Below are 22,835 nucleotides of genomic sequence, written 5' to 3'. Positions count from 1 at the left end.
ATGCCGAGACATCCGGCCACACACCCCGGGACCCACGGGCACCCACACCCCAGGGGCAGCAGTGACGACCAGTGGGGAGCAGCGTGGAGCGGTAGGGAGGGGTAACTCCCACCCTCCGTGTCCCACAGGTGCCAAGGCTTGGCAAGCCACCAACCCAGGCCCAGCTGTCCACACACACACACACTCTCACAAGCACGCACGTACACACACACACACACGTACCAGTCATTCCCTCATGTACACACACGCACATACACACGCACGCACATGGACCTCTGTTTTAATCCTCCCCTTCAGAAAAGATAAAAATTTACAAGTCCAAATCTGCCTCATCTTAAGGAGGCCACATCTAAGATACTAAGAGGCCTTGCTCAGTCATATCCTTTACTTGCTTGACCTTGATGAAGATTGAGTATGTATGTCAGTATGTATTGTTTGTTTTTGTTTTGTTTGCTTTGCTTTCTTTTTGTTGCCGATTTGTTCTCAGAATAAATTTGATAAACTGCTTTACCAAAAGACAGAGTGCCCCTTCTTTGATGTTTAGCCTGCATCTGCCCGACTAAAGAGTACCTATCAAGTAAGCCTTTTAGATTCATGCAGCATTTTGGGTTTAATTTCTCCTTTTGGAGAACTTTTCTTCATCTAACATCTGAGCTGCTTATCAATGCCTAGGCTCTTGAACCAGTCTTCTGAAGAGGGGCTGAACTGTTACAGTCTGCAGTTGCCCTCGGTGAGAGGCTGGACATGGTCCCTGGCTTGCTTAATTTCATGGGTGCTTGAGGACATTGAGTCCGAATAGACCATGTTTCACACCTCCACTGGTGAGGCTGCTGCACGAAGCTGTGGCTATAATGTGGTGCCTGGTGGTGGTAACCTCCTGTTGGGGTGTTGCAGGAGTATGAAATGTCTGGCCTGCAGCAAGAGGTTGGTCCACATTGCTGGCAATAAGTCAGACTTATTTCCAGTGGGTGTTGGACTCTGCCCTTTGTCACCAATTTGTTCACAATTTTTTATGGATAAAATTTCTTGGTGTAGCTTCAGAATCTCATCCCTGGTTTTTGCAGATGATGTCCTGTTGGTTTAATCAGGTGGTAGCATCCAGTTCACAGTAGAGTAGTTTAAAGCCATTATGAGAATTAGCACCTCTAAGTCTAAGGTCATGGTACTCAGCTTGAAAGAAATGGAGTGCCACTCTGGGTCAGGGATGAGCTTCTGACCCAAATATAAAATGGTAATGGTAAATGGACTAGTTCTTATAAAGCACTTTTCTACTCTAGATGAGCACTCAAAGCACTTTATACAACACGTTTTCATTTACCCATTCATGCAAGAACTTTGTTCTACAGCCAAGTACTTACCATCTAACATTTGCACACATTTATACTCCGACGGTTGCATCAGAGAGCAACTTGGAGTACAGTATTTTGCCCAAGGATTCTTTGACATGTAGACTGGAGCAGCCAGGAATCAAACCACCAACATTCTGATTAGTAGCTGACCTGCTCAACTTCCTGAGCCACAGCCACCCATCTCTTGGTTTTCTTAATGAGTCAGGGGAAAGGAGTGCAGGACATTGACAGTGGGATTGGAGCTGCAGCAGAGGTGGCAAAAGTACTAACATTCTGTACTTAAGTAGAAGTACAAGTACTTGTGTTAAAAAATACTTTGAGTAAATTTCAGAGCCTGTACTTTTTTACTTTTACTTAAGTAAAGAAGTTGAACCAGTACTTCGACTTTTACCAAAGTAAGAAAGTAAAAGTAGCTCTTTGGAGGACGTTTCTACCTGCTATTTTTGTGTAAAGCTAACTGAACCTTATTATATATTATTGTAATAATATAAAATAATACATGAGAACACAAACGTTATTCCAATCTAAATTTTAATTCTAATGAATGTACTCAGCTTGAATCACAAACTGTGAAAGGGAATTTAAACACAGCTCTGTTCTCTGTGTCCTCCATAGTAGAGGGTGACTGTGTCTCCACCTAAACACCAACATGAGGATACTCAGGGGTTACAGTGGGATTCAGAAGGTGGAGGAACCCTAAGATCAGCTGTAGTGGCTCTGCATGGGGAGAAGAATCACAAATTTCTATTGTGAGCTCCAGTAAATGATGTTGGTGTGCAGGCTGTGATCAGCTGACCTGCTGCTGCTGCTCTGAGGTTTACTGCTCTGTGTGGATGAACTGAAGTCACAAAGATGTAACCCAGTATTTCACAGCTCTCTGAGCTGATCTCCATCCCCTACACTGACAGCATACAGGCTGTAGAAATGTTGGATTCAGTGAATGAATCTCAGCATCAGCAGCTTTGATTCAAACTCATCTCTGCTGCACTGATGTAACCTGTAACTCTGACCATGAACACAGCCTCTGTGCACCAACACAGAGCTTTACTGTAAATACAGTACAAGATAACCTGTTTATTACGTACTAAACTGCAGTATTTTCATACAATCTTTGAATAACACAAAGTCAGCATACTTCAGTTGATTTTCCAGTCCTTACCTTTAATTCTAACCTCTCTTCTTCCTCTCCTGTCCTCTTTCTCCATCTCTGAGTGAACTTCTCTCTCTTTGCTCTCCCTGAAATACAGCAGCTCTTCTTTTAGCTAGCAGACACACTGTGTGACAAACTGCACACACTTTGTGTGTTTGCTGATATTTGTTGAGCATTTAGAAACGTTGCATTTACCTGCCACACGTTACTCCCTTCATGCTCGCTCCTCTTCAGTAGCGCTAGCTAAGCTGTTTATGTGCCGCAGCGCAACTTACGGACTCGGTCCAGCCCGCTGTGACCCCTAATTATAGCGCTATAAATGATACATTAATTATATGGGTTTGTGTATTTAATCAATTTGTACCCGATAAGCCGATGGAGGATACGCCAGTACGATTGTCTCTTATATGTTAATATTCCTCCGTTTAGGCTCAGATCGCTTGATGACTGACGGCGCACTGACCGGAAACGCAAACTTCTCCCTGACGTGTTAAAAAGTAACGAGTCTGTTTTGAAAATGTAAGAAGTAGAAAGTACCGATACTTGTGTAAAAATGTAGGGAGTAAAAGTAAAAAGTAGTCAGAAAAATAAATACTTAAGTAAAGTACAGATACCTGAAAAATCTACTTAAGTACAGTAACGAAGTATTTGTACTTCGTTACTTCCCACCTCTGAGCTGCAGTGATGCACAAGCTCCACTGGTATGTTGTATAGTAAAACAAGAACTGAGAATAAAAGTGAAGCTGTCAATTTACCTGTCAATCTCTACCCTCACCTATGGTCACAAGCTTGTGATAATGATTGATATCATGGATACAAGCTTCAGAAATGAGCTTCCTTCAAAGGGTGTCTGGCTTCTCCCTCAGAGATAGGGTAAGGAGTGCAGCCATTCCGGAGGTGCTCAAAGTAGAGCCGCTGCTCCTCACATTGAAAGGAGTCAGTTGAGGTGGTTCGGGTATCTGACTTGGATGCCTCCTGGCCGACTCTTGGGTGAGGTGTTCCGGGTATGTCCACACAACCCAGCCCCAGATAAGCAGAAGAAAATGGATGGAGGTTATGATTATGCAGATTATGTTGTTCTTAATAGTATTTTTAAATTAATTTTTAGGTTTCTTCCCAATAAGACACACATTAAACAAGGTCAGAAATGCTGCAGTGAGCAAGATTTGCATTACTGATGAAAGAGAATGAAAACAAGACTGTCTGATTGATAAACACAAACTGAAACTCTAAAGACCAGTTCTAAGACCATACATTTACATGTTGTTTTCATATACAAATTCATGTAATGCAAAACTTCCCAGAAAGTACAAGAAAATTTAAATAAATTTACAAATAAAAAAAAGGTTTTCTTGTTTCAGTATCTTAACACTGGTGTGCACTTTAGCACACTAGTTCAGGAAAAAAACAAATATACAAATGAGCACGCTGCAGCAAATGAAGAGGAATAACAAATGATCTCGTCCAGGCCTTTCTTCTGGAACTCTTAGTAGTTTGGTGTGGTCTTGTGGGATGAAGCAGTTTTAATGTCCAGGACTTTGATGTCCTCTCACCCAGATTGATTATTGTCACTGTTCATCATTTCTGAGGGGGATGACCAAAACAGATCTTCCAAGAAACATCGCTTGATTGCAGATCTTGCTATTAAAGGTGGCAAAATCAGTTGTTAGATTTAAGGGGCAATTACTTTTTTATATAGGGCCACGTAAGTTTAACTTTTTTCATGTTTTCTAAAGTCAAATTGTCTATATAGCAGTATACACACAAACTGGGTTGTGCGCAGTATCTTAGCTGTTCTGAACAAAGATCTCAGATGTCGTTCCTGGAATCTGCTGGAGCCCGTCTCCCAGATTGGGGGCCCCTGCTTTAAGTGTTCTGACTAGCACAGGGACCACTGTTACCTTCTCCTTCCAGATCCTCTTGATATACACATGACACTTTGAAGAATCATAGTTTCTAAGTTATAATACATTTTGTTAATTTTTGACCAATAAATCATTCAATTGACCTTGAAGACCTTTGTGGATGCAAGCCCAATTTCAATAGATTCTTAACATGACCCCACTCTGCACCCCTAAAAACCTTTATCAGAATTCATTCAAAACTTTTCAAGCTGTCGTATTTATAGGCAGAATGACACACATACACATGCAAGCGCTCCCAAAAACACAACATCCTTGGTGTAGGTAACAAAACAGAACATGTGAGTCAGTCTCACATAAACACCTGCCACAAGGTCATGTAGACATTCCAGTCTCAATTATCATTGTATCAAAGTCACCAAGTTATTTTCAGGTGTCAGATTGGGGAAGAAAGCTAAAAATTAATGAATTAATTAAATACTATCAAGACCAATGTAATCTGCATAATCATAACTTTTCACACAAAAATATGTGTATTTTTATTTTGTGCATTATTTGACAGAAACAGTGTGTCTAACCAGTTATTACTCTGGATGGCACTATCTCGGCCTTCAGTAAATAGTAAATAAAAATCTTGTAGTCTTTTCATTGGCTCCCTGTTAAATCCAGAACTGAATTTAAAATAATTTTCCTCACTGCAAGATCTTGAATAATCAGGCCCCATCTTATCTTAAAGACCTCATAGTGTCATAGATCTGTGTGTTGTTGTGTTGGCTCTCTTTTTGTTTCTTCTACCTTGTTCCAGAAGGCTGGCAGACTGACTCGCTAAGGCCCTGCACACCTGTGGTGCATCTCTCACTTATTGCTCTTGCATTTAAGGTTCAGATCTAACCTCCTGTCTTCCCCAGAGTGTCTGCTACCCTTTGTCGTAAAGCGACCTCCAGCCTCCTCGAGTCAATGATAAAGTTGTCTATGTTATTAATTTGTGTCTCTTGTTGTGTAAAGAAATTTGGTGACCCGCATCTCATCAATCGGACTGTTCATCCCCTCACTCACTCACTACTGAAATTCACTTCCCCTTCAGTATGCCTGCCCTCCTGAAAAAGCCTCTGAGCCATCACAGCAACCAACCTCACCCTCTGGATGTTCCCTACCATACTCCTCACATAAGCCGCTCCTTCCACATCCTCCCAGTCATGCATGACCTCGGCGTGTTGGGCCAGAACTTATCATATTGTTTGTCTGTCATCCTCATTAATCTGCTGTCTCACTTCTCTGGTTTGTCCCCAGTGCTGATTGGTTGCTGGTGGATCACAGCATGATACCCAGAGAAGTCGGAGCCTGGGGTTTGGCATCTGCCGTTCTGTTCCTTCCCTACTCCTCCTACCAGATCTCCATCTGCATCACCCAGCTGTTGCTCATAAAGCTGTTTGTTGTCTGCAGTTTGAGAAGGAGGTGGGCCCACTTTGAACCATGGCCATCAAGTGTGACACAGGACTGTATCACCCCAATAAAGCACTTTGCTCTCAGACTGCTGGCTTACTTGTGGTTCCTCGGAAAGTAAAAACATTTATACAATGTAGAGTAATGTAATGTAAAATAACACAAAGTCTGATCTCCTCAAAAAAGATTAGTTGGTGTGAATCATGCTTCGATCACAACATTCACAGTATCATCAAAGAAGCATTAGAAGAGGCTGCAGAAATATTAACAAATAAAGTAAAAATGAACAGAAACGGTTACATACACCTCATTCACTCACAAACATTAACACATAGACCTACAAGTTGGGGAGGAGGAGGGGTGGATGGGTCATCTTACACCCCGATTTCTTGCGTCTCGCCCGGGGTAGGGGTCGGGTGGTTCCTTGGGGACCGGGCTGGTGGCGTCCTGGGGTCGCTGTTGGCCCTGGGGTGGTTTCCACTTGCCCCGCCTTCAGAGGGTGAGTAGCTATGGATGAATGTGTGTCTTTGTGTATTTGTCACCGTCTCCGTGAGTATGGGTGGGTGAGTGAATGTGTATGTATGGCATATCTGTGTGTGGGTAAGTATGTATGGGCATGTATGAGTATCTGTGTATAAATGTGTACACGGGTGTCTGGGTGTGTTTGTATGTATGGCTGGACCTGGGTCTGGGCCTTGTGCCTTGCCTCCTGGCCGCTCCTTGCTGGTTGCCTCCTCCCCCCTACCCCCCTGGGATGGGGGTGCCTTGGGGTTCCTGGGTGGGGCTGGGTGTTCTGGCGTGGGTGCTGGCCTGCCCCCCTTGGGGGTGCGGTGCGGGGCTGCGTTGGCTTCTTCGGCGTGGGGGGGGGCTCTGTGGAGGGTCGGGCGGTCCTTGGGTGCCGTGGGCCCGGGGGCCCTGCCGCCGGCCGGTGCCGGGGGCTGGCCGCTGGGGGGGGGCTGGCTTCTCATCGCCTTGGGTTCCCTGGAGCCCTCGCTCCTCGACTGGGGGGGCTCCGTCTGAGACCACCCTCTCCCGTCTGCTGGGGTAGGTGTGCGGTTGTCTTTGGACTGAGTGGCCGGGGGTCTTCCTGGCTCTTGGTGGGCTGCTGGTGGCCTGGGTTTCCGGGGGCTTTCCGTACCTGCCTCTGGCTTCTGATGGGTGGAGCTGCAGCGTTTTGCCCTCATTGGTAAGTACGTTCCATGACACAGACACAAACATGACACAGACACAAACGCCCACTCAATCACAACTCAACAAAATTGTTGGTGTGCGTAACATGCTTTGTTAGTTTTGTTTTTCACACACAAATTTATTTTTGCAAGTATTGATAGTATTTTTTTATATGTTAAAGTGATGAAGTATCTGATTAATAGACTTGTGCTCTTTCCCCTTTTTTTTTTTTTTTTAATTTTTGCTCCCTTTCTCTCTCCCCTTTTCTTCTCTTTATTTTCCTCTTCTTCAGCCTGTCAGCTCTGGCTGTTACATAGTATGTGGAAAAATAACTCAGATAAATAAAATAAAGGGTTAAAACATCAACAAGAAGAGCCTATTGAGAACCTATAGAGCTCATCTTGAAATAGCAAATATGTTTGGCACAACAACGCATTCAGATCACAGTTCTGCTTGCAAGATCTACCAGACATGACAGGCTAAAAAAAAAAAAAAAAAAAAAAAAAAAAAAAAAAGAAACGGTTACATATGAGGAAACAGTCCAAAATCTGTGCTCTGCTAAAACTGGTTCTATGATTTTCTAGATTCACAGGTTCTAAATTCAAGAGTTCAATTTTCCAACCTGGACTACAAATGATTCAGTTGCCTGACAAAAAGTCAAAAACACTTTTCTTTGTTTTATTCTTTGCCTTTGTCTTCATTTATGTGATAGGTGCTTTTGTCACATTCAGAATAAATGTAAAAGTTTTGATCTTAAAGGAGTAAAGCAGAGATTGTTGTGAACTATCCAAAGAGTAGATGAAAATTTTCCTTGCTTTCTTTTTTATTTGTCCTTAAAATGTTGTCCACATAGAAATGATTGATATCATAACTTGAAAAAAAAAAACAACAAAACTCTTGTACAACATGAAATATTCCAGATGTTAAAGATTTCCTAGAAAAGTTATCAAATGTAATAAGCTAAAACATTTTACTTTTGTTTTACTGCAATTCCCTGACAATACTAAAGTTACCTTTCCAATATTATTTTTACTCACAAGCAAGAACTGTAACTACATGAGACACCACATGGAGGAAGCAAACACTGCATATATTTTCTTAAACTCATTTTCTTTGAGATGCCCTTTGATTGTGCTCAGACTGAAGACAACATCAAGATTGAAAAGGTTGCATTAACAATATGCTGCTTTTAGGACTGATTGTACAGCTATTTAGAGGATATTATTATTATGCTTGTTTAATATACTGATTATAACAGCAATCCCGTAGTGTCTACAAGAGTTAAAAAAAACAAGGGAAGGATAAAAAGGCGAACTAAATTTCTCAAAGGCGTGCACATTCGATCAGTATTAGATTCTAACATGGATTTAGCTTTGAATGTGTTATCTCTCAAAAGATACTTTTCTTGAGCCAAATTACAGTAAACCTTTGATTTCAGGATACTCACAGTGGTTAGAAGAGTCTTTACTGTCAAAACAACATTTATTTAGGGTTTTAGCTTCAGCTGCATGTGTATTGACAATGGAGGACACACACATTTGGCATATTGACACTAGGATTTCTCCGAATTGGACCTGGAGATACCTAGCTTGCTGTTACAATTCAGGAAGTCTGGGCAGCTGTCTGGGCCTTGTTAAGACTGCTTATGATGGGAATGCAGGAAGTTACAGACTCAAACTCAGACTCAGTATATCTGGAGCTTGTTCACATGGATTAGATCTTGGAGATGTATCTGTTCTGCACGGCAAAGGAACGAACCATTCGGATGAATTGGATTTTTTTTTAACCACAGAGAGGTGCCAGAAAGACTAAAGGATGTCAACAAATTAATCAGTACAGTCTGTACCCAAAACATGTCATAGAATCAGAAATTTGGCTCCCTGGCGGTCGTGGACTGTCAATTATCTCATTCTTCTCCGGGATGTTTTGTAAACAGATGCTCTGCGCCCCCGCTGTCCTGCCTTTATCTGACCTGTGTTGGACTGATCTCCCTGACCTAGCTGCTGATGAACTCCACATTTTATCAGAACTATTAGTGGAGGAGGGGAGTTTGAGTCAGCCCCACAGTTGCCCAGTTTTTTTGCTATTGTTTCTGTCTTTTTAATGGCAGTGCCTCCAGAAGAGGGGCAGCATGGCCACAGTTCACCTATCTCCTCGTGTTTGTTTGTTTGTTTGTGTTCTTGGATGGGTGTTCTGTTAATAAAGTATCATCATAAGAGGGTCTGTCTCCTGAATACAGTATTTAAATTACTTTTCATTTGACAGAGGTTTCTTTTCTGTTTCTCTTGAAGAATTCATTCTTGATGTTGATGTTATCTTTATGATAGTTATTTCACATCTAGCCACTCCTATCAGCCATGCAGTAACACCAGCCCTTCCTGCTTTTGTCATTTACCTGATTCCCCACTCCCAAGTTACTCATTTCGTGATCAGTCTTGCTACTCACAGGTCCCTTTTTATTTGCTTTCTGCCAAACAGTCTATTGTTCCATCAGAGCTGTGTAGTTCGAAATTTCTTTTTAGCCTTAACTGTTTTTTTTCTACTCCTGCTCGTTTCAGCCTGATGTTTTTTTCTTGTTGACACTCTGTGCCTCCCTGCTGACTTCACCCTCTCCAGAGACATATTTTCTGGATTACAGGTGAGCAGTTTGAACTTTTGATCTGACTTTATTATCAGTTTTTCTGCTCATAATGATTCAATCCATGCAATTAAGGGACAATTACTTATGAATGTCTAATATGGCAAGCAGTAATGTTTGATTAGAAATTATTGTTTATCTTACAGTAGCTGTTCTTGGTCATGTATAATTTTGTGCAAAACAAACTGCGTGAGTGGAATCTAAGTCAATGGGTGGACAAATTTAAAGGTAGGGTATTACTACTCATACTTATTATATGGTTGTAATCTGCAAACAGCATCTATTATTACAGCTAAATATTGTGCACCTTAATTCTCTGCAATATTGTTTAGCTATTCAACATGTCCAGCATGTAATTACATAATTTTTGAGTTTTTGTGTATTTAGAGTACATAAGCAAGTAGAATAAAAAATGTGTACATCTTTCACAGAACACAAAGATAAGGGCTTTTATGTAGCATCTTGAAGGTTGTTCACACAACAGAGAAAACTGATGTGTAAAATACAAGAGAATTAAGGTGCACACAACATACACAACCAATTTATTACATGAGCTAAAGGAAAAAGGCTAAATGGTATTTAAAAATGTAAAAAAACAGCTGTGTCCATACCTATTTCTCCTTTATTAATTGGAAATGATCATGATTAGCAATTTGAAAATGATTATGATTATTAATATTTATCTAAATACTCAATTACAGATGAAGAAATTACCAAGGAAAGCCTGTTTTTTCTTGACAATCAAGACATAGCTGAGTTGTTCCCAAGAATTCGTGAGCGGTTAATATTTAAGATGAGACTTCACCAGTTAAAGGTAACAATTTAAGTTATTTGCACATCTTCACATCTCGTCTGATAAATCTTCTCTTGGCAATTCTATTTACCTTATTTTTTTTAACTGTTAACTGGAATTTTATCAATTATTTACTGTTATGGATTTAAATCTTTTTACATTTTTTAATAGAAAGAACAAAGCACGAATCAGGAAACAGCTGATTTTTCTGCTCAAGTAAGTTAAAAGCAGTTTTATTCTGATTAGGTAAGAAGCAACTTATTCGGATGAGGTCAGGATTACATTGAATTTCAGGCATATAATGAACTGATGGGCCTTTATTCTTAATGCTTACACATTTGAGGCACTTGCTACTTTTCTGGATTAAATTTTGAAGAGTTTTGCACTTCTGATTGGAAAAATAAATCTAAACTTCATTGTAGATAGTGGATGCATTTGTTCAAGTGCCTACATTTTTTGTGATGGGTGAGCATATGTGAATAACTCTAAAAAAAAAATCTAATATTTAATCCCCAGGTTTTGCCATCCACAAGTTCAAAAGGTGAGTTACATGCTATCTTACATATTATATAGGAAATTCAACTTTGAAAGCAGAAACATTTTAGTTTTGATTAAATAACTCAATTCAGAGCAAGTTTGGATACAGTGACAGACCTAGGTACCACATCTTTTTTTGTTGTTTTTTAAAAAATCCAATAAGGGAAGAGAAAGTTGGATCATCAGGATGAATCCCAGAATTTGCAGCCATCAACTAAAAGACATTGTGACACAGGTAGTAACATTCTCAGGTATTAACATTCTCATTCTCTTTAGGATCAGTCTCGTATGCAATGATTTTTTCTTGTGTAGCAAATGTCTGACTTTGCCTCAGACAAAGAAAATACATTTTAATTGGGTTTCTGGTGTCTGAAGTATTGTATTAATATAAAGTAAGATTTAGATTCAAACAATGAACATTCAACTTATTACCATAAATGACTTCTTTAGTAAGTGATCAGTAAGAATCTGATACACTCCTCTTTTTTGTATTAAACTGGTTCCTGGTAAACAGTTTTTTACTTTCACTTTGACAGAAGAAAGAATCCTGTATAAGGTGAAAGAGATAATGAGAAATGTCAAGGATCAAATAAATGATATGAATGACAACAAAGAGCTGCGTGCTCTCCTAAAGTGAGTATTAAAATTTCTGCATTCTCTTATATGGACATACACTATACTGCCAAATGTATTCACTTGTCTGCCTTCACACATATATGAACCATTCTTAATACATGGGGTTTCATGTGATGTAAGGCCACCCCTTGCAGCTATAACAGCTTTAACTCATCTCTGAAGGCTTTCCACAAGATTTAGGAGTGTTTATGGGAATTTTTGATAATTCTTCCTGAAGGTCATTTATGAGGTCAGACACTAATGTTGGACAAAAAGGCCTGGCTCACAGTCTCTGCTATAATTCATCCCAAAGGTGAAATAGGGTTGAAGTCTGTGCAGGCCAGTCAAGTTCTTCCACACCAAACTCACTCATAATGGTCCTGCTTTGTGCACAGTTGTGCAGTCATGTTGGAACAGGAAGGGGCCATCCCCAAACTGTTCCCACAAAATTGTGAGGATGAAATTGTCCAAAATGTCTTGGTATGCTGAAGCATTAAGAGTTCCTTTCACTGGAACTAAGGGGCCAAGCCCAACTCCTGTAAAACAACCCCACACCATAATCCCCCCTCAATCAAACTTTACACTCAGCATAGTGCAGTCAGACAAGTAATGTTCTCTTGGCAACCGCCAAACCCAGACTCATCCATCGGATTGCCAGAAGCGTGATTCATCACTCCAGAGAACATGTCTTCCCGTTCTAGAGCCCAGTGGCGCTTGACAGATATATGACAGCATCTGATGCTTTGCATTGTGCCTGGTGATGTAAGGCTTGGACGCAGCTGCTCGGCCATGGAAACCCATTCCATGAAGCTCTTTACGCACTGTTCTTGAGCTAATCTGAAGGCCACATGAAGTTTGGAGGTCTGTAGCAGAAAGTTGGTGACCTCTGTACACTATTATGTGGCCTACCACTTCGTGGCTGAGTTGTTGTGTTTTCCAATCACTTCCACTTTATTATAATACCACAAATAGTTGACAGTGGAAATTAGTAGTGAAGGAATTTCACAACTGTACTTGTACACAAGAACATGAGAGTACAAATTGTTTTTAATACAAAAAGCCATTATACACAGTTATACATAAATTAATTGCATCAGTAATAGCTTCTATATTAGATAAAATGGATACAGTGCTTTGTACCAGAAACCAGCCTTTTCCCATTCATAGCTGGTCAGTAGAATCTTTTATATCCATGTATTTTTTTGTATTTTCAATTTAAAAGTATCGAATCGAACCACTTTTACATTTTGTTCTTTAACAAGTTGTTCACAAAGAGATGGCTTCCTGATTTTCATTGAATAAATAAATGCACATTTAAAATCTTCTTCAACAGAAATAAAATCAGTAATTTGGAGACTAACAAGACGGAACTCATTGGTGTCTTTGGAAAAACTGGGGCTGGAAAGAGCTCTTTAATCAATGCCATCATCAATGAGAAAAATCTTTTACCTTTTGGAAGTGTCAGTGCATGCACCTCAGTCATGATAAAAGTGGAAGCTAACACGCACAGCTCAAAGTATGAGGCAGAGATTGAGTTCATTACAAAAGAGGTAAAATAAAATTTGAGTATTTATTTTTCTCTTTTCTCTTTAGTTGTTGCTAGTTACTGAACACAACATTTAAAAAAACACAAACTTGTTTTTTCTTTTTTTTGTTTGTTTAGGAGTGGCATAAAGAGTTATTGTCATGGCACACTCTCAAGAAAGGTACTGATGATTATCGTGACATGGCTAGAAAGCTGTCAGCCCTGTATGGAAAAGAATGGGAAAACCAATCCACTGAATTCCTCATGAAAGATGAGCATTTCCAAAATATTCCAAAGCTTTCTGAGAAGTCCGAGAAGAAATCTTTGGAATGTAACACAGTAAGATCACAAACTCTCCTATTATAGAAAGTATTCATGTTTTGAGTTTGAAAAGACAGACTTTTAAATAGTTTACAGACACCATAATCTATAAAAATTGCTCAGTGCTACAGATCAAAATCATTACAAAGCTGTTCCTGCAGCAACAGTGTACTATGGATCAAGTTCAAGATATCAAGTTTTTTTTTAATTAGCTGGCTTGACAAATATTAAAACCACCAAGAGAGATAATCATTAATAAAACAGTGGTAATCACCTTTCTATGTTAACACCCTTGTATGGAAATATTGGGTACATCTTTAACTCTACCTCTGCACAAATTGACTGATTAGATTATTTAAAGAAATCAAAAATCAAAAAACTGTATTTATTATACGTCCAAGTCCATAAAATAACAACCAAAAAGTTCCAGAACAGGTTTCAGTGATTAGAACCTGTTAGAGTCCTGTTAGATAGATGCTAAACACCGTAGGAATTCCATCAAAAAAGGGCTTGAAACAAAAGGGGGAAAAGGACAAATTTGAATCCCACTAAAACATTGTTAGGGGGTTTGAAACAGGCAGTAAATGCAAGAATTAAATAAATAAAGCTACAAGAAGTTTGCACTCTCAGCAATTTCATATCAAACACTGGTAAAGGGGCCAGTACGAGCTGCTGATGTTGAGTGTGCTTATGGGTTCACTTAAAATACTATTTTTGTGCATTAGCCTATGCTCCTGTGATACAAATGCATGTCCAAATTTGATCATCCTGAAACATGAACATAAAACGTTAATTTTAATTCTCCCCAAATAAATCCTTTGTCTGCACTTTTGCGTTTCCTGTTTAAAATTTACTGATTTGATTGTAACTTTTAGTAATACTGCAGAGTGTCACTAAAAGTTACATTGCTTTTTAGTCATATTATATGCTGCACTACCTCTTTCATCCAATTTGCAAAATGCTTTCAGTGAGCAAGTCAAATGTTTTACATTATCTTATTTATGTTAATTCTTGCAGGCTCAAGAGCTATCTGAGGAACTTTTTAAATACACAAAGGATGGCTCAAAGCACGAAGATGGAAATACAGCACAGCAGTGGTACTGGCCATTAGTGAAGTGTGTTACAGTCAGGGTGCCAAAAAATGATCTTCTCCAGCACGTCACAGTTGTGGACCTTCCCGGGAATGGTGATCGTAACAAGAGCAGGAGTGAAATGTGGAAACAAGTAATTTATTAACATTCACTGTTTATTGTTTTGTGCTGTGTTGCAGACACGTTTTTCTGTTAATTATTCATAACTGACAGGCTAACATTTCCCTTCAGGTGGTTGGAGATTGCTCTACTGTGTGGATTGTGGCAGAAATCAAACGAGCAGCATCAGAAACAGAAGCCTGGGAGATCCTGGAAAATGCCTGTGGCCACATTGGAAATGGTGGTCAGTGCCAGCGAATTCACTTTATCTGCACCCATTCTGATCCTTCAGATGATCGGTAAGTTAGTTAAGATGTCAAAAGTGCACAGTTAAATAAATAAATTCTAAAAATCATAGTGCTGGATGTAGTGGAAAAAAGTGCTTAATAGTTGCAATGAAATGTATATTAAAGACATTTAATACTGTCAAGACTAAACATGCATGCATTAGGAACACACAAGACCCAGAACAGTGTTAATAAATTTGCATTATTTCCACTCAATTTAGATCATTTCAAACATGCTAACCAAAAAAAAAAAAATCTCAACTTTAATCATAATGCAGTTGAAGTTATGTTATCATTTAGTTGCAGTCACAGGCTGGCTTGTGTCAGTGGGCCAGTGAGAGTGGGTGTGTCTGGGACTTCTCTATGAGATGCAACAAGGACTGCAGGCCTTGGGTTATAGCAGACTTTTTTGTTGTTCTGGTAGTCTTGTCATTGTGAATGGAGCAGGTTCAGAGTGGGCAGAGCTGTGGTGTTAGCTTTTGAGGCAAACAGAAACCTGCAGGATAGCAGCTGTTGATCATTTGGTCCAGTGTAAAGATGTGAGTCAGAACTGTTACTTTGGTTAACTACACTGGGCTGCAGAATCTGTATAACAGTGTGCATATTTAACCTTGAACTGAACTTTGAACCATGAAAAAAAAATCTTGGATTCAAAGAAACAGGTCAGAAGAACAGAACAAAAGACATCAGAAGAGAAAAAGAGAGCAGGAGGGTGGGGGTCAACATGGTCAGTCCTGTTATTATGCTCATCTTGTTGAGACCTTTTTTTGGATGTGGTAAAAGTTTTTAAAGTTTTTCATGCTATGTTGCACTCTATGTGGAAATTCATTAAAAAACAAAAAAACAAAAACAAACTCTTACACTTTTTCCTGACATATGGCTGTATAATTATGCTGAATGCAGTTTCCTTTCCTGCCCTTTTAAGAGTCAAAATAAACATGGATGCCAAGAAAAAAGTGAAGAACGAATTCAAGGAACTGAACATGATAAATGTGAGTTTTACAGATTATCAAAATAAAATTTATATAACGGCTTCATTAAATTTAAAACTAATTTCTTTAGAAACACTTCACTGAGGACTGTTTCAAAGTGTTCACAGTGAGTGCTAAAGAGTTCCTAGAAGACAGTTGTGTAAAAGAAGATGACAATGGTATGTAGTCTCTATATAAAGACATTTTCTGCTTGACAAAAAATACATTGTTCAGTGCATACCTTGTTTTTTTCCCCCTCTAATTAAGAAAGAAATTAGTTGTTAGATTTATAGTGCAATGTTTAAATTGCTTTTATTTACAGAAATACCCAAACTTCAAGACTTCTTGAAAAACCTCAATAAGTGCCACTCCGAAACATTTATTTATGTGTCTGGAGCTTATGGGATTCTGTCTTTGATTGAAGGAGCCAGGCACAGAAAACAGGCAAGTTATCCATGTGGAACAATATATTAATGACAATTTATGAATGAAATTTTAGTTATCAAGATAGATTTCCTGACTATAGGATACTTGACAGATACTGATCATTAAGACAGACAAAACTTCATAAATGCTGCATAAAAAAACAGATGGTGGTTTAGAATATACTTGTGATTTATTTTATATATATGTGTATGTTAATTTTGACAGCAAATTCTGATCTAGTTTTAGTCATAGTCTTTTGACGAAAATGTAATTTAGTTTTAGTCATGATTTAGTCATCTGAATAGTTTTAGTTTTCGTCGATGAAATTATCATAAGAATATAGTCGACTAAATCTACAGTCAATTTAGTCGACTAAAATATAAAGGGTGTAAAATGTAAATGCTTTTTCTTCAGTTCCCTTGAATTAGTCATTATACACACTTACACAAAATTAAACATTTTTTAAAAGTTATGGAATATTATTAATAATATTAACATTAGTGTTTCACCTGCTTCCCACATACCTGATCATTAACACCACCTTACTGAGATAATACTAGCGTTTAGGAAAGGCTAATCCACGCGGTGTGGAGATTTTCTCTAAACACAAACGCTAAACTGGGAAAAACACTTTACCCTGCATGACATTAAAATGCTTACCTTTACACGGAGATCTGGGTGACTGGTTTGCAGATTTCGTTTAAGATTTGTCGTGTTTTTACCCGAGATAGTCGCCCCACATGGTTTACACATCGTTTTGTTTGTCACAACATCAAAGGACAAATGTGTCCATACATCTGCTCTTCTCTTTCTCCCTGCTGACACTGGTTACATAACTTAGTTCTATTGGAAGGAACGACAAATCACAGGCTAGTTTGTTCTTCCCGGGTTTCGAGCAGATTTGTGCAACTGTGCATTTGATTGGATGTTTTCCTAACTTGTCCCGCCCTTTCACAAAATGAAATAAGTTCTGATTGGATGTCGTCCCGCCCAGCATTTTCATCTCATTTTCATTCGTTGACGAAAGTGTCAATTAATTTCGTTATCGTTTTTATCATTTTTGATAGTTTTTATTTAGTTATCGTCTCGTTACCGTCATGAAAAAAAGTTTGTCGATGAAAATGATGACTATATATATATATATATATATATATATATATATATATATATATATATATATATATATATATATATATATATTAAATGTTTTTTTTCCCTTTCATTTCAGGGTGTTGAAAAAGCAGATGATGTGAGTAAAGCGCTTGAGGAAAACATGATTGAACAACTTGTTCAAGTGGAAACAGCAGTTGAAGAAGCTATCAAGGCTTTTGACCAATGTCTCAGAGAGGGGGTCAATAATTCTAAAACCTCTGAAGAAAAACTGAAGTCATTTCTAGACCGTGTACGTATATGAATTATAATTATAACAAAGCAACAGATTTTGCACTTCCTGTGAACATGTGTTTATAAATGGTTTATTGATTTCTTTTAGAAAGATCCAAGTTTTTTCAAGACACTACAGGCTGTAGTTAAGAAAGATGGCACCCACATAACAACAAAAGGGGAACAAATAAACCTCAACGTGATGTTGGCTTCTTGCCTGACTGACAGCATTGATGAAAAATTCAGGAAAACCTTCCCGTAAGAACAAACAGATTCTAAACAGCACCACATATTTACACACTATATTAGTAGTCAAACAGATCTGTCAGTATTGGCTTTATGAAACATTTTTTTTTATTTTAGAAATGATGTTAAAGGTGGATTATTCAATGTCATCAGTAAGTTTTCACTTGGCACCGAATCACTGATTCAGAAGTACAAAGATGTCGAACTGCAACTGATATTTCTCCAGACTGAGGTAAAAGATGAAGCAATCCTGTTTGTCAGTCAACAGAATTTAACTACACACTGAATAAATAGCATGTTTGTATTAGCTATATAATTTCATTTTTAATTTAATTCTTTCTTCTTCTTCTTCTAAGGAGGATGAAAATAAGACACAAGTCAACAAAATAATCCTGGACCAGAAGAAAATTATCTACAAAAGTCTAAGAGAGACAATTGAAGAAAACATGAAAAAGTGCTATGAAGGTAAGAAAGACACAACCTGTCACTATAATACACATTTGCATTCATCACAATTGGGCATAAAAAGTTTGTTTGGCACATTTTTTGTTTTCTTGTAGATGCAAAAAAAATTGAAGGCGACGGTGCTCAGAATAATATGAGAACAACTATTGAGAGATATGTGTACTCAAATAAACAAATGTATGAGGAAGCAAAAAAGAACATGTTGAAGAAGATGAATTACATGAAGGTTTGTCACAATATATAGTATAAAACATGATATTATAAACTATGTTGTGTTGCATAAAGTTCTTCATTCATATCAAGGTTTTTTCTATAAATAAGTGGAATATACAAACCTTTATGTGGGCATTAGTACTATTGTCCAATCTAAGTGAAGAGGGCCACTTGATGCACTTTAACAACCGTGACTCTAAATGCATGTACCCAAGTAATAAAGGCTCTAATGTTAAATTAGACAACCATCAAGAAGGAACTTGAGGAAACCATGAAGGAATCCATTAAACACTCACTCAGGACTTATGCCTGCTTACTCCCAGGTAAAGAGAATATATTAAAATAAATCTTTATTGTTGAGCACCAGTAATGCTGTATGTATATCAAAAACAATAAATATATAATAAATAAAAGTGATTTGTTGTTTTAGTTTTTTCAGAACAGCTTAGGGAGGTGAAGAAACATTATGATGAACTTAAAAGCAGACAGGATGAAGAAATGTCACATCAGCAACTGGGTAAATCTTAAAATGTCATTGTATATTTTAAGGGCTTTAAATGTTGCTTTTAATTAAATTAGAACCGGTCCATCCAGCAGCAGCTGCATGCAACTTTAATTGAATGATGTGTTCTAGTTTGAGGAATTTTTCAAAGCATTTTTGCCCTCACAAAAATCCACTATGGTTAACTATGGTTTTTATGCAGTAACGATGGTTTTATCATAGTGGATTTTCATAAGGGAGGATAAACTTTCGATAACAATGATTTTAATGTCTGACCTCAGTTTCTGAATGTTTCAGATTTGTTTTGGTGAGAGAACCAACAAAGGCCTGATCACCCACTGAACATCTGAGGTCTCTGGATACTATCAGTCATTGTTGTCAAGTCAAGTTTTATTTTATTCTTTATTTCCTTTTAATGCAGTGTGGATGTGTACTTTCCACTTTTAATTAATGTCATATAATGATATTTTTTTACACCACATGTTAAATCAGAGATAGACAAGAAATATATTATTATTATTAAGTTCTACTTGATTCAAACCAGAGATGATGATGATATATACAAAAAATTTTGATTTTTAGGATTTTTATTGATTTTATGCTCACTATAGCATATTTTAATGTTTTAAATTGTATGTGTTTAATTATGGTTTATTGGCATTAGAGTTTGGACTTTATAGAAATGTTTGTCAGTTTTATCCTTACACCTACAAGCTTACTATTTTTATTATTTACTATTTTTACATCAATTTCTGACAAAAATATTTCTTTACTGGTATATAATGTTTTTTGGGGGGGATGTCACATGATTAATAAAGTAGTAGCTACGATATCATTTTGTTTTCTGTCATTTCTAATCAGTACTGATTCCAAATGCATGCATGTATTTGATCTTGTAAACTGTTCAATAACCGTTGAATAAAAGGCATATGCTTTAGTTGTAAGATGGAAATGTTTTTTTTTTATTTTTCCAAAATTTGTACTTGTTCCTTTTTTACCCAGAAGTTAAACTCCCTGCAACACAAACCACAACTAATGGTAATATACAGGCGCTGGTCATAAAATTAGAATATCATGAAAAAGTTGATTTATATCAGTAATTCCATTCAAAAAGTGAAACTTGTAAATTATATTCATTCATTACACACAGACTGATATATTTCAAATGTTTATTTCTTTTAATTTTGATGATTATTAATTTTATGACCAGCACCTGTATAAGCCACGTCTTATATATATCCTACATACACTGTAGACTATTTGAATTCAGATAGGATGGATTTGTATGTAAAAATAATGTAGATGACATGAACACAGTTTTTACTTTCAGTTTCTGTTTTTCACAAAGACATTCTTCTTGTTGTTTTTCTCTTTCAACATTAATTCAGACCTGACTACTTCTGTCACTTTTCAACCTTTCTACAGTTTTATTAAATGGTGTTGAGCTTCAATATTAACCAACAACACAAAACTACATGAAGGTATTTTTGACAAATAAAATTCAGTTTTACAATCATTTTTCAAAAAAGATGACAAGTTCTGAAGAACAGTAAGCATTTAATTTTAGTGCAATTAGAAAGCTATAATTCAACTTGCATATCATTTTGAAGGCATCAGTTTGGTTAGATATTCTGTTATTAAGATACTGAAACAAGAAAACCTTTTTTTTATTTGTAAATTGCAAATTTTCTTGTACTTTCTGGGAAGTTTTGCATTACATGAATTTGTATATGAAAACAACATGTAAATGTATGGTCTTAGAACTGGTCTTTAGAGTTTCAGTTTGTGTTTATCAATCAGACAGTCTTGTTTTCATTCTCTTTCATCAGTAATGCAAATCTTGCTCACTGCAGCATTTCTGACCTTGTTTAATGTGTGTCTTATTGGGAAGAAACCTAAAAATTAATTTAAAAATACTATTAAGAACAACATAATCTGCATAATCATAACCTCCATCCATTTTCTTCTGCTTATCTGGGGCTGGGTTGTGTGGACATACCCGGAACACCTCACCCAAGAGTCGGCCAGGAGGCATCCAAGTCAGATACCCGAACCACCTCAACTGACTCCTTTCAATGTGAGGAGCAGCGGCTCTACTTTGAGCACCTCCGGAATGGCTGCACTCCTTACCCTATCTCTGAGGGAGAAGCCAGACACCCTTTGAAGGAAGCTCTTTTCTGAAGCTTGTATCCATGATATCAATCATTATCACAAGCTTGTGACCATAGGTGAGGGTAGAGATTGACAGGTAAATTGACAGCTTCACTTTTATTCTCAGTTCTTGTTTTACTATACAACATACCAGTGGAGCTTGTGCATCACTGCAGCTCAGAGGTGGGAAGTAACGAAGTACAAATACTTCGTTACTGTACTTAAGTAGATTTTTCAGGTATCTGTACTTTACTTGAGTATTTATTTTTCTGACTACTTTTTACTTTTACTCCCTACATTTTTACACAAGTATCGGTACTTTCTACTTCTTACATTTTCAAAACAGACTCGTTACTTTTTAACACGTCAGGGAGAAGTTTGCGTTTCCGGTCAGTGCGCCGTCAGTCATCAAGCGATCTGAGCCTAAACGGAGGAATATTAACATATAAGAGACAATCGTACTGGCGTATCCTCCATCGGCTTATCGGGTACAAATTGATTAAATACACAAACCCATATAATTAATGTATCATTTATAGCGCTATAATTAGGGGTCACAGCGGGCTGGACCGAGTCCGTAAGTTGCGCTGCGGCACATAAACAGCTTAGCTAGCGCTACTGAAGAGGAGCGGGCATGAAGGGAGTAACGTGTGGCAGGTAAATGCAACGTTTCTAAATGCTCAACAAATATCAGCAAACACACAAAGTGTGTGCAGTTTGTCACACAGTGTGTCTGCTAGCTAAAAGAAGAGCTGCTGTATTTCAGGGAGAGCAAAGAGAGAGAAGTTCACTCAGAGATGGAGAAAGAGGACAGGAGAGGAAGAAGAGAGGTTAGAATTAAAGGTAAGGACTGGAAAATAAACTGAAGTATGCTGACTTTGTGTTATTCAAAGATTGTATGAAAATACTGCAGTTTAGTACGTAATAAACAGGTTATCTTGTACTGTATTTACAGTAAAGCTCTGTGTTGGTGCACAGAGGCTGTGTTCATGGTCAGAGTTACAGGTTACATCAGTGCAGCAGAGATGAGTTTGAATCAAAGCTGCTGATGCTGAGATTCATTCACTGAATCCAACATTTCTACAGCCTGTATGCTGTCAGTGTAGGGGATGGAGATCAGCTCAGAGAGCTGTGAAATACTGGGTTACATCTTTGTGACTTCAGTTCATCCACACAGAGCAGTAAACCTCAGAGCAGCAGCAGCAGGTCAGCTGATCACAGCCTGCACACCAACATCATTTACTGGAGCTACAATAGAAAGCTGTGATTCTTCTCCCCATGCAGAGCCACTACAGCTGATCTTAGGGTTCCTCCACCTTCTGAATCCCACTGTAACCCCTGAGTATCCTCATGTTGGTGTTTAGGTGGAGACACAGTCACCCTCTACTATGGAGGACACAGAGAACAGAGCTGTGTTTAAATTCCCTTTCACAGTTTGTGATTCAAGCTGAGTACATTCATTAGAATTAAAATTTAGATTGGAATAACGTTTGTGTTCTCATGTATTATTTTATATTATTACAATAATATATAATAAGGTTCAGTTAGCTTTACACAAAAATAGCAGGTAGAAACGTCCTCCAAAGAGCTACTTTTAC

The 22,835-nt window shown here is 37.9% G+C and overlaps 1 protein-coding gene across 1 annotated transcript; it reads left to right on the top strand.

The window, feature by feature from the left end:
* The first annotated feature begins 9,414 nt into the window (after positions 1-9,414).
* On the top strand, positions 9,415-19,897 carry LOC115785166 (nuclear GTPase SLIP-GC-like). The gene is made up of 22 exons (XM_030736660.1): positions 9,415-9,612; positions 9,759-9,840; positions 10,314-10,426; positions 10,577-10,621; positions 10,922-10,946; positions 11,106-11,177; positions 11,479-11,575; positions 12,891-13,107; positions 13,221-13,421; positions 14,421-14,627; positions 14,726-14,892; positions 15,806-15,872; positions 15,943-16,030; positions 16,174-16,295; positions 17,506-17,679; positions 17,770-17,918; positions 18,024-18,138; positions 18,263-18,371; positions 18,467-18,597; positions 18,826-18,907; positions 19,015-19,101; positions 19,384-19,897. The coding sequence occupies exons 2-22, from the start codon at positions 9,774-9,776 to the stop codon at positions 19,395-19,397; spliced, it is 2,349 nt and encodes a 782-aa protein (XP_030592520.1). The 5' UTR covers positions 9,415-9,612; positions 9,759-9,773; the 3' UTR covers positions 19,398-19,897.
* The last annotated feature ends 2,938 nt before the right edge of the window (positions 19,898-22,835 follow it).

Source organism: Archocentrus centrarchus, chromosome 8 (genome assembly GCF_007364275.1).
Source record: "Archocentrus centrarchus isolate MPI-CPG fArcCen1 chromosome 8, fArcCen1, whole genome shotgun sequence".
NCBI classification, from domain to species: domain Eukaryota; kingdom Metazoa; phylum Chordata; class Actinopteri; order Cichliformes; family Cichlidae; genus Archocentrus; species Archocentrus centrarchus.
The sequence above is the reverse complement of the archived record's forward strand: the minus strand, read 5'-3'. Positions and strand labels throughout refer to the sequence as shown.

What these genes read in the sequence shown, in the direction of transcription:
- LOC115785166 (XM_030736660.1), top strand. Translation starts at nt 9,774, where the DNA reads ATGTATAATTTTGTGCAAAACAAACTGCGTGAGTGGAATCTAAGTCAA. An exon ending in GCCATCCACAAGTTCAAAAG is followed by an intron (nt 10,947 to 11,105) that starts GTGAGTTACATG and finishes AAATCCAATAAG; the next exon opens with GGAAGAGAAAGTTGGATCAT. An exon ending in AGAAGATGAATTACATGAAG is followed by an intron (nt 18,598 to 18,825) that starts GTTTGTCACAAT and finishes ATGTTAAATTAG; the next exon opens with ACAACCATCAAGAAGGAACT.